At 61.8% G+C, this 10318-nt stretch overlaps 1 protein-coding gene across 1 annotated transcript in view; it reads left to right on the forward strand.

Moving 5' to 3' along the window:
* The first annotated feature begins 1182 nt into the window (after nt 1-1182).
* The window catches only part of STK35 (serine/threonine kinase 35), a 38509-nt gene continuing 29373 nt past the window's right edge, over nt 1183-10318 (forward strand). Inside the window, exon 1 of the mRNA XM_073308864.2 lies at nt 1183-1769. Within this exon, the coding sequence (XP_073164965.1) occupies nt 1337-1769 (433 nt within the window). The 5' untranslated portion in view covers nt 1183-1336. The remainder of the gene's footprint in view (nt 1770-10318) is intronic.

Consider the following 10318-nt stretch of genomic DNA (forward strand, 5'->3'; position numbering starts at 1 on the left):
CACCACTGCCCACCCCTCCCCCATTCACCCCCCATCCCGACACTGCACTCTCCCAGCCCTCCCCATTCACCCCACTGCACCCCCCGTCCACCCCCCCATCCTACCACTGCCCACCCCTCCCCCATTCACCCCCCATCCCGACACTGCACTCTCCCAGCCCTCCCCATTCACCCCACTGCACCCCCCGTCCACCCCCCCATCCTACCACTGCCCACCCCTCCCCCATTCACCCCCCATCCCGACACTGCACTCTCCCAGCCCTCCCCATTCACCCCACTGCACCCCCCGTCCACCCCCCCATCCTACCACTGCCCACCCCTCCCCCATTCACCCCCCATCCCGACACTGCACTCTCCCAGCCCTCCCCATTCACCCCACTGCACCCCCCGTTCACCCCCCCCATCCTACCACTGCCCCCCTTCACAGCCCCGTGCCGCCACTGCAGCCCCTGCCAGCCGCGCCCCCGCGCGCTGGAGGGAGGGAGGGAGGGAGGACGAAGGGCTCCCCTCCCCCAGCCCGGAGCCGGCCGCGGTTACATAAGCGTTACGTAAGCGGCTGCTGCGGCCCAGCTCTTAGCCCAGCAGCCGCCGCCGCCACCGCTCAACCGCATTGTCCGCGCGCAGCGCCCAGACCCCAGCACGGCGGCCGGCGGGGGGGAGGCGCGGCAGCATCAGTAGCCTCTCAGCGCCCCTGCGCCGCCCGGTGTCAGCCCCGCCGCAGCAGCAGCTCCGCCCCGTGCCCCGCAGCGGCCCCGGACCCAGCCGCGCGGGCTTTGCACGGGCAGGGAGAGAGACAGGTAAATGAGTGATTCCTTTCCCCCCCTCCCCCTTGGTGCATAATGGACTCTCCCAACTCCCGGCAGCCAGCTATGGAGTGTTTACACTCCGGGGGACAAACCAATCTAAACGGGGGGGGAACCCAGACAATGGCTTGGGAACTGAGCCAATGGTAACGCTTGGCAAGGATCGTAATGCCCCAGTAAGATTTTTAATCGGCGTTTGTCGAGCTGCCCGTGGAACCAGCAGCTCCTGTTTTTCCTGGAGGCGTTTGGGGTGGGCGACCCCTTGCTTTCCTCCCTCTCCCCCCAGAATGGTTCGGCCTCACCCTCCTCGGCAGCCGCTATTGGCTCAACCCTTAAAGGGGCAGGCAGGGCGCGCTTTTCTGTCCTCCGACTCAGTCCCACGCCCCCCGCCGTCTCAATCCCTGCCTGTCGGGCTTGTGTCGTTCGCAGGCTCCGGTTCCCGGAGGCGGCCTATGCTCCCCGCGCCCCGGGCGCAGGGATGAGGAGTGGGGGCCCCGGGCGGCAGCAGCCAGGGCCCCACGCGGCGGAGCAGCCATGGAAACGGCCGCGGCGGACGGCGGCCGCAGAGGGACACAAAGGCCCGCGGCCGAGCGGAGGCGGCGGCCGGAGCGGGAGCGGGGCCCGGCGCTGAGGGGCCCCATGGAGCCGGCGGCGGGCGGCGGGGCCGGGGCGCCGCGCTACAGCCTGGTAGCGGAGATCGGGCGCGGCTCCTACGGGGTGGTGTACGAGGCCGTGTCGGGCCGCAGCGGCGCCCGCCTGGCCGTCAAGCGGATCCGCTGCGACGCGCCCGAGAACGTGGAGCTGGCGCTGGCCGAGTTCTGGGCCCTGACCAGTCTGCGGCGCCGCCACCCCAACGTGGTGCGCTTCGAGGAGTGCGTGCTGCAGCGCGACGGGCTGGGCCAGCGCATGAGCCACGGCAACAAGCAGAGCCAGCTGTACCTGCGCCTGGTGGAGACCTCCCTGAAAGGTACCGGGACGCCCCCCCGTACACACACCCCCTCAGCGACCCCCCTGTAACCCCCCCCCATAGCCACAGCCCGCTGTACCTGCGCCTGGGGGAGACCTCCCTGAAAGGTACCGGGACCCCCCCCGCCCTGGGACCCCCCCTCAACGACCCCCCTGTAACCCCCCCCATAGCCACAGCCCGCTGTACCTGCGCCTGGTGGAGACCTCCCTGAAAGGTACCGGGACCCCCCCTCAGCGACCCCCCCCTGTAACCTCCCCCCATAGCCACAGCCCGCTGTACCTGCGCCTGGGGGAGACCTCCCTGAAAGGTACCGGGACCCCCCCCCGTACACACACCCCCTCAGCGACCCCCCTGTAACCCCCCCCATAGCCACAGCCCGCTGTACCTGCGCCTGGGGGAGACCTCCCTGAAAGGTACCGGGACCCCCCCCCCGTACACACACCCCCTCAGCGACCCCCCTGTAACCCCCCCCCATAGCCACAGCCCGCTGTACCTGCGCCTGGGGGAGACCTCCCTGAAAGGTACCGGGACCCCCCCCCGTACACACACCCCCTCAGCGACCCCCCTGTAACCCCCCCCATAGCCACAGCCCGCTGTACCTGCGCCTGGGGGAGACCTCCCTGAAAGGTACCGGGACCCCCCCCCCGTACACACACCCCCTCAGCGACCCCCCTGTAACCCCCCCCCATAGCCACAGCCCGCTGTACCTGCGCCTGGGGGAGACCTCCCTGAAAGGTACCGGGACCCCCCCCCCGCCCTGGGACCCCCCCTCAACGACCCCCCTGTAACCCCCCCCATAGCCACAGCCCGCTGTACCTGCGCCTGGTGGAGACCTCCCTGAAAGGTACCGGGACCCCCCCCTCAGCGACCCCCCCCCTGTAACCTCCCCCCATAGCCACAGCCCGCTGTACCTGCGCCTGGGGGAGACCTCCCTGAAAGGTACCGGGACCCCCCCCCCGTACACACACCCCCTCAGCGACCCCCCTGTAACCCCCCCCATAGCCACAGCCCGCTGTACCTGCGCCTGGTGGAGACCTCCCTGAAAGGTACCGGGACCCCCCCTCAGCGACCCCCCCCTGTAACCTCCCCCCATAGCCACAGCCCGCTGTACCTGCGCCTGGGGGAGACCTCCCTGAAAGGTACCGGGACCCCCCCCCGTACACACACCCCCTCAGCGACCCCCCTGTAACCCCCCCCATAGCCACAGCCCGCTGTACCTGCGCCTGGGGGAGACCTCCCTGAAAGGTACCGGGACCCCCCCCCCCGTACACACACCCCCTCAGCGACCCCCCTGTAACCCCCCCCCATAGCCACAGCCCGCTGTACCTGCGCCTGGGGGAGACCTCCCTGAAAGGTACCGGGACCCCCCCCCCGTACACACACCCCCTCAGCGACCCCCCTGTAACCCCCCCCCATAGCCACAGCCCGCTGTACCTGCGCCTGGGGGAGACCTCCCTGAAAGGTACCGGGACCCCCCCCCCGCCCTGGGACCCCCCCTCAACGACCCCCCTGTAACCCCCCCCATAGCCACAGCCCGCTGTACCTGCGCCTGGTGGAGACCTCCCTGAAAGGTACCGGGACCCCCCCCCGTACACACACCCCCTCAGCGACCCCCCTGTAACCCCCCCCATAGCCACAGCCCGCTGTACCTGCGCCTGGGGGAGACCTCCCTGAAAGGTACCGGGACCCCCCCTCAGCGACCCCCCCCTGTAACCTCCCCCCATAACCACAGCCCGCTGTACCTGCGCCTGGGGGAGACCTCCCTGAAAGGTACTGGGACCCCCCCCCGCCCTGGGACCCCCCCTCAACGACCCCCCTGTAACCCCCCCCCCCATAGCCACAGCCCGCTGTACCTGCGCCTGGGGGAGACCTCCCTGAAAGGTACCGGGACCCCCCCCCCGCCCTGGGACCCCCCCTCAACGACCCCCCTGTAGCCTCCCCCCATAACCACAGCCCGCTGTACCTGCGCCTGGGGGAGACCTCCCTGAAAGGTACCGGGACCCCCCCCCCCCGTACACACACCCCCTCAGCAACCCCCCTGTAACCCCCCCCCATAACCACAGCCCGCTGTACCTGCGCCTGGGGGAGACCTCCCTGAAAGGTACCGGGACCCCCCCCGTAAACACCCCCCTCAGCGACCCCCCCCGTAACCCCCCCCCATAGCCACAGCCCGCTGTACCTGCGCCTGGGGGAGACCTCCCTGAAAGGTACCGGGACCCCCCCCCGCCCTGGGACCCCCCCTCAACGACCCCCCTGTAACCCCCCCCATAGCCACAGCCCGCTGTAACTGCGCCTGGGGGAGACCTCCCTGAAAGGTACCGGGACCCCCCCCGTAAAAACCCCCCTCAGCGACCCCCCCCTGTAAACCCCCCCCCATAGCCACAGCCCGCTGTACCTGCGCCTGGTGGAGACCTCCCTGAAAGGTACCGGGACCCCCCCCCCCGTAAACACCCCCCTCAGCGACCCCCCCCTGTAAACCTCCCCCCATAGCCACAGCCCGCTGTACCTGCGCCTGGTGGAGACCTCCCTGAAAGGTACCGGGACCCCCCCCCCGTAAACACCCCCCTCAGCGACCCCCCCCTGTAAATCCCCCCCATAGCCACAGCCCGCTGTACCTGCGCCTGGGGGAGGCCTCCCTGAAAGGTACCGGGACCCCCCTCAGCGACCCCCCTGTAACCCCCCCCATAGCCACAGCCCGCTGTAACTGCGCCTGGGGGAGACCTCCCTGAAAGGTACCGGGACCCCCCCCGTAAACACCCCCCTCAGCGACCCCCCCCTGTAAACCCCCCCCCATAGCCACAGCCCGCTGTACCTGCGCCTGGTGGAGACCTCCCTGAAAGGTACCGGGACCCCCCCCCGTACACACCCCCCCTCAGCGACCCCCCTGTAACCCCCCCCATAACCACAGCCCGCTGTACCTGCGCCTGGGGGAGACCTCCCTGAAAGGTACCGGGACCCCCCCCAGTACACACCCCCCCTCAGCGACCCCCCTGTAACCCCCCCCCATAGCCACAGCCAGCTGTACCTGCGCCTGGGGGAGACCTCCCTGAAAGGTACCGGGACCCCCCCCTCAGCGACCCCCCTGTAAACACCCCCCCCCATAGCCACAGCCAGCTGTACCTGCGCCTGGGGGAGACCTCCCTGAAAGGTACCGGGACCCCCCCCCCGTACACACTCCTCCTCAGCGACCCCCCTGTAAACCCCCCCCATAGCCACAGCCCGCTGTACCTGCGCCTGGTGGAGACCTCCCTGAAAGGTACCGGGACCCCCCCCCCCGCCCTGGGACCCCCCCTCAACGACCCCCCTGTAACCCCCCCCATAACCACAGCCCGCTGTACCTGCGCCTGGGGGAGACCTCCCTGAAAGGTACCGGGACCCCCCCCTCAGCGACCCCCCTGTAAACCCCGCCCCATAGCCACAGCCCGCTGTACCTGCGCCTGGGGGAGACCTCCCTGAAAGGTACCGGGACCCCCCCCCGTAAACACCCCCGCTCAGCGACCCCCCTGTAAACCCCACCCCCCCCATAGCCACAGCCCGCTGTACCTGCGCCTGGGGGAGACCTCCCTGAAAGGTACCGGGACCCCCCCCCCCCGTAAACACCCCCGCTCAGCGACCCCCCTGTAAACCACCCCCATAGCCACAGCCTGCTGTACCTGCGCCTGGGGGAGACCTCCCTGAAAGGTACTGGGACCCCCCCCGTACACACTCCTCCTCAGCGACCCCCTGTAAACCCCCCCCCATAACCACAGCCCGCTGTACCTGCGTCTGGGGGAGACCTCCCTGAAAGGTACCGGGACCCCCCCCTCAACGACCCCCCTGTAACCCCCTCCCATAGCCACAGCCCACTGTACCTGCGCCTGGGGGAGACCTCCCTGAAAGGTACCGGGACCCCCCCCGCCCTGGGACCCCCCCCCTCAGTGACCCCCCTGTAACCCCCTCCCATAGCCACAGCCCGCTGTACCTGCGCCTGGTGGAGACCTCCCTGAAAGGTACCGGGACCCCCCCCCCGCCCTGGGACCCCCCCTCAGCGACCCCCCTGTAAACCCCCCCCCCATAGCCACAGCCCGCTGTACCTGCGCCTGGGGGAGACCTCCCTGAAAGGTACCGGGACCCCCCCCCGTAAACACCCCCGCTCAGCGACACCCCCCCTGTAAATCCCCCCCCCCCCCCATAACCACAGCCCGCTGTACCTGCACCTGGGGGAGACCTCCCTGAAAGGTACCGGGACCCCCCCCCGTACACACTCCTCCTCAGCGACCCCCCTGTAAACTCCCCCCCCCCCCCCCCATAGCCACAGCCCGCTGTACCTGCGCCTGGTGGAGACCTCCCTGAAAGGTACCGGGACCTCCCCTCAACGACCCCACTGTAACCCCCTCCTATAGCCACAGCCTGCTCTACCTGTGCCTGGCGGAGACCTCCCTGAAAGGTACCAGCCCCCCCCCCCCCCCCCCCCAGCCCTGGGACTCCCAAACCCCCTTCAGCGACACACACACCCTGTGCAACACCTGCTCAGCGATCGCCACAACCAACTCTGCCTACGCCTGGGGGAGACCTCCCCGAAAGATACCTGGCTCCCCAGAGACCCCTCAGCCCTGGGACTGCGACCCCTCTGTACAGTATCCCTCTCAGCAACAGCCACTGCCTGCTGTACCTATGCCTGGTGGAGATCTCCCTAAAAGATACCAGGGCCCCCACACCAACCCCACACGGTGACCTTATAGTCCTGAAACTTTGTATGCCCCCACAGCCCTATCAGATCTCCATACACCCCCACAGCAACATCTGCATCTCCTAAAGCCCTGGGAGCTCATATACACCCCACACAGTGACCCCGAATCACCCCCTTTGCAACAAGCAGAGCTAGCTCTACTTGAGCCTGGTGGAGACCTCCCTGAAAGTTACTGGGACCCACCCACAGGACCTGTACACAATCCTGGAACCCTTGTACACCCCTTCCCCTCCCCCCAGCCCTCCCCCCCCCCGAACCCTTCATAATACCACCCATACAGCATCAAGCTATCTCCCCAGCCCCCCACCCCCGGCCTGCTACCTTGAATATATCCTCAGGGGGATCCTCCATAAACCCCTCACACAGCAGAAAGCAGAGACCACTTTACCTGTATCTGGTATAAGATCCCTCTACCCCTGCCACACAACTCCTCCCCCAGCCCCTTTCCCCATACAACTTCAACCAGGGGCCTTCCATAACCCCTGTATTTCCACTCAACTGTAAGGAAGACCTGTTCTACTTGTGGGACCCAGAGGTGTGGCACTATATACCCCCACCCCCAAGGAAGGAGGGAGGCTCCCATAGCTCTCTCAGGGATTCCTCCTCATAAACCCAGCAACAGGCAGAGTCAACTATGCATGTTCCTCAGGAAGAACTTTCTGAAAGATAATTAGAACCCTAGGCATGGGTACCACCCTTGAGGGCCCTGCTCCTCCTCCAGTGAGACCCACCTCATTTATAATAAGCAGGGCCAACCTTATCTGAGTCTGGAGACCTGGCAGAAAGGTAGTGGGGGCGCCCCTCGGGCCCCTCGTTGTACAGTCCCTGTAGTGGAGTCCTTCCCTGGAAACTGAGGAAAGAGGTTCCCCTGGGCAATATTCTCCCCTGAAAGATTCCTGTATGTTCTCCTCTACCCTAGAAACTGCCTCAGGCAGAAGCCATCCCCTCTCCCTCAGACCTTCCCTCATGGCAACAAGTGGAGCCAATTGTATATGAAAGTAAAAGATTCTGCTGAAGGAAGCTGTAAATTGGGGAGACCACCCTGGGACCCCCATCCCCTTCCTACCCTGAGGGGGAGACGTGCACTGCATTGCAACAATCAAAGCCAGCATGAACCTGCATTTGGTGAATTTCTCCCTCAAAGCTACTGCACCCCCTCATCGTCCTCATACCTATCCTGTCATCACAGACCTGTGAGTTCTGCTATTTGCTAGGTGAAGACCCCTGTAGGCTCCAAAACGCATTGGTTCACCCCCAAAAAACTTCAATAGCTTGCAGCTCAGTTACCTCCAAAGCTATTGTAACTTCTACAATGATATTGTACTGACAGGTGCTTTGAAGTAGGTAAACAGGTGGGGGGAGACCTCACCAAAAGCTACTGTATCTCAGTTTCCCCTTCCCCAGTCACCCAAGCTTGATTGTGCCCCTCTTGTTCCCCGCCACCAACAGTGTTCTGGCCTCTGAGCCCAGCACTTAGAATCCCTGCTGTGCCATTCTGCATGACCTCAGCTGGGCTATTTACAGGCATGCACAGATGTTGTGCCAACGTGCGGAGGTTCAGGATGTGGGGATTAACTCGTGCGTCTCATTTTGGATGAGTCTCAAGTAACAGACCACTAGACTGTAGGGTTCAAATTCTTTAGCAGAGTGAATGTCATTTATGATCTGAAATTCATTATTCGGCATCTCCGGTTAAAGCAAAATACAGCTGAAGCTGAGCACCGGGCTTGGAGTTCCATTAGTCTCAATTGAAGGACCATTGAGAGGGAAGTACGCATGTCGGCAATGTGCAAAGCCACAGCCTTCATACATACACATGTTCAGGGCTCATGTTTGACCACGTGCCCTGTCGGCTGTTCTAGCCAATGGTGTCAATGTACATAACTCTCTTATTAGAGAGTGACTGAACCTAGATAGGGCAGTGCTCGCTAGCATGTCGGCTAAGATGCTACAAACTGGCTGCGCAGCTGCCTGGCCTCCGTGCTGTAGTTCTCTAGACACTTCTACGGTGTCCATGATATACAGCCTGCACCCTAGTTACAACACAGCAGTGCAAATACCACCAGCTCACACAGTGTCTGTGGCCATCTCTCTTCAGTGCAGTGTGCTGGCCATATCTTCTGTTTGCCATGTGACTCTTAACAGCTGGTATCGTGAGCTAATGAGTGTCTTTTAAGATTACATCTAATTGCAACAATGGAGAAAGGGACACCAGTTCGATTAGCTGTTAAATTTGCTCAGTGATTTGACTGAATGAAGTCACTTTGAAATGTTGAGGTTCCAAAAGGTGTTTCAGGGAAATGTCACTGCGGTAATGGAGGGGTTAGTGTACCTTATCCATCCTACACCACCTAGAATGGAGTGCAATGTCACTGAATTCAGTGGGACTTTGTCAACACTCTTACATCAGAACTTGTCTATCAATTGTCTTTTCTCTTAGTCTCCCTCTGCTGCCTGCTCTGTGTGTAAAAACCTAGAGACAGAAGAAGACTGTTCCCAGTAATTTTCTCTATGCAAAGTTCAAAACCTGCTGAGGAAAACTAACTAGAACTCAGTCCTTCCATGCACCCTTCAGAGACAAAAATCAGGGAAGGACCCCAACAATTGAGGGGGGGAGAGGGGAGTGGCCAACAAATCACCCAAAAAAAGCCATAGAGTGCAAATAAAGGGGAGGATCAAGGCTAGAGGAGGAAGAAGGCAAATGCAGGAATAGAAGGGAGACTAGTGTCCCATGTTGCTTTTCCCACTACACCTACTGCAAGGTGCCTGCTCTTTCTGCTGTTTGTGTGTAGCATTCCCGCATAAGTCAGAGTAGGAGGCTAGATCATTAGCAGAATTTAAAATGCCAAATTCCTACCCAAAAGCCATGTTCTATCCTGTGTGTATAGGATTCCTATTAATAGTCTCGGTGTAGTTTATGGTCCCAATTGTGTAGCTCTGCCACACAAACCCTAACCTGGTCCTCACCACATGAGGGCTAATACCCCACCCCACCCCCCATGTAACAATCAGCACCCTCTTCAAAACTCAGCTACCTGCAGTCTTCAGACTCACTGTCACAGTGGTGTGAATGTGCACGTGCAACCTGAGTGTAACATTAGTTGTACCTTTGTGTCTATGGGGCCAGATTCTCTGTTTTGGTTCCAGCTGACTTGCACTGACTCAATAGCACAAAACTGCTTGAAAGCAGCCCTGAAGGATCAGTAGAGGATTGGCCCTGATGTAGGAGAGGTAGTTCCCATTGCCAGTTCTATGCCACTCACTCCCTGGTGTGTGGGTAAGGGGACATGCCAGAGGGGAGGGCTACTCTGAGATAGCGCGTTCACTGCAACCAGCATAATCCAAAGCATCCTAAGGACTCTCCTAAATTACGCTGAAGGCCATTTTGGTCCCCATCTGGCCCAGGATCAGGGGAGCAGAAAGGTGGCTTGGAGCAGCCTTTTCCCAGCTCTCATCATGCCTATTGTCTAAACTTTTCATTATTCTTGGTCACTTAATTTCACTTTCGGAAATTCCATTTTAGCTACTACTTTGTCAGATCTTTAACTGGAGGCTCTTTATTTCGACGACAGAAAGGTGATTTAACAAATTTAAAATAATTTTCTGGGTTATAGAAAAAGTGAATAAATATTGCTCCTGGAATAGACCTGGTAGGTCAGTGTCCCACTCCCAGTTACTAGCACTGTACTTGGCCTACTACTGTGGATGCAGCTATCTGGACACGAGAGGGCTTGGCTTGTGGAAGTCCAGTGGCCGAGGATGTGCTTCAAAACTCAACAATCCTCTCTTTGCTCTTAAAAACTACTCTGAGATAGCGCGT

The sequence above is a fragment of the Lepidochelys kempii genome, chromosome 13, assembly GCF_965140285.1.
Source record: "Lepidochelys kempii isolate rLepKem1 chromosome 13, rLepKem1.hap1, whole genome shotgun sequence".
Classification (NCBI taxonomy): Eukaryota; Metazoa; Chordata; order Testudines; family Cheloniidae; genus Lepidochelys; species Lepidochelys kempii.